General features: G+C 56.7%; 1 protein-coding gene across 1 annotated transcript in view; it reads right to left on the reverse strand.

Moving 5' to 3' along the window:
* Positions 1 to 1,022, reverse strand: part of KIF3C (kinesin family member 3C) — a gene marked incomplete at its 5' end in the record, with an annotated part of 9,017 nt that extends 7,995 nt beyond the window's left edge. Inside the window, one exon of the mRNA XM_010019382.1 lies at positions 60 to 1,022. Within this exon, the coding sequence (XP_010017684.1) occupies positions 60 to 1,022 (963 nt within the window). The remainder of the gene's footprint in view (positions 1 to 59) is intronic.
* Between the last annotated feature and the right edge of the window lie 5 nt (positions 1,023 to 1,027).

Consider the following 1,027-nt stretch of genomic DNA (forward strand, 5'->3'; position numbering starts at 1 on the left):
TGGAGGCAAAAGTAGGTCTTCCCTCAGCATTGTTCACAGTAGCACGTGGCAACACGTACCTTGTACTTGGTGGCCAGTAGCTCCGTGGCCTCCTGTTCCTTACGCAGATCCTCAATCATCTTCTCCTTCTCCTGAAGCAGCTTTTGCTTCTCCTCGCTCACCAGGCTGTGGTCATCCTGGATAGCGGCTTTCTCCTCTTCCAGCCTCTCTTTCTGCTCTTTCAAGTAGCTCTCCATGTTCTTCTCCAGGCCATCCTCGTTGTCATCCTCCCCTTCGTTCTCCGCAGCACTTTCTCCATCCATCGCCTTCTTCTTCCGACTGCTCCTTCTCCTCTTCTTCCCCAACATGCCACGTTTCTCCAGCTGGGCTTTCAGCCGGACAATCTCCTCCTGAAACTCCCTCAGTAAGGTGTCCTTGGGGTCCTCGTTCACCCGGGGCTTGTTTTTGATGTTCTTGGCCCTGTTGGCAAACCTGAGGGTGGAGAGGCTCTCGTCATAGCTGTGAGAGGCTGGGCCCAAGGTGGCCACCATGATTGTCTTGGCGTTGCCTCCAAGGGAGTCCTGCAGCAGGCGGGTCAGTTTGGAGTCCCGGTAGGGGATATGCGTGCTCCTGCCATCCACAAGGGCAGAGATGACGTTGCCCAGGGCAGAGAGGGAGAGGTTGATCTTGGATGCTTCTTTGGGGCGCTCTCCGTGGGCCCCCATTTTGCTCTGGCGCTCGCTGCCAGCCAGGTCCACCAGGTTGAGCTTGCCCACACGGATGTGCTCCTCACCATCTGGCCCCGTCTCGCTGCACTCGATGGTGATGAGGAAGATAGCGTGGGAGCGGGAGCTGTGCTCGTTCATGTTGGTGCTACCCACTGACCGTGTCTGGCTCCCCAGGTTCATCACATGCTCAATCTCCTTCACATTCTTCGTGACGAAGGAGGAGAGGTCCTTGATGTACACCCCTGTCTCAGGGTTCTCCTTCAGCTCCAGCTTCTTGCTCTGGTCCTTGGCAAGGAGGTCCCTGATCTCCTCCTGGTAGA

This window comes from Nestor notabilis, unplaced genomic scaffold, assembly GCF_000696875.1.
Source record: "Nestor notabilis isolate BGI_N333 unplaced genomic scaffold, ASM69687v1 scaffold4368, whole genome shotgun sequence".
Classification (NCBI taxonomy): domain Eukaryota; kingdom Metazoa; phylum Chordata; class Aves; order Psittaciformes; family Psittacidae; genus Nestor; species Nestor notabilis.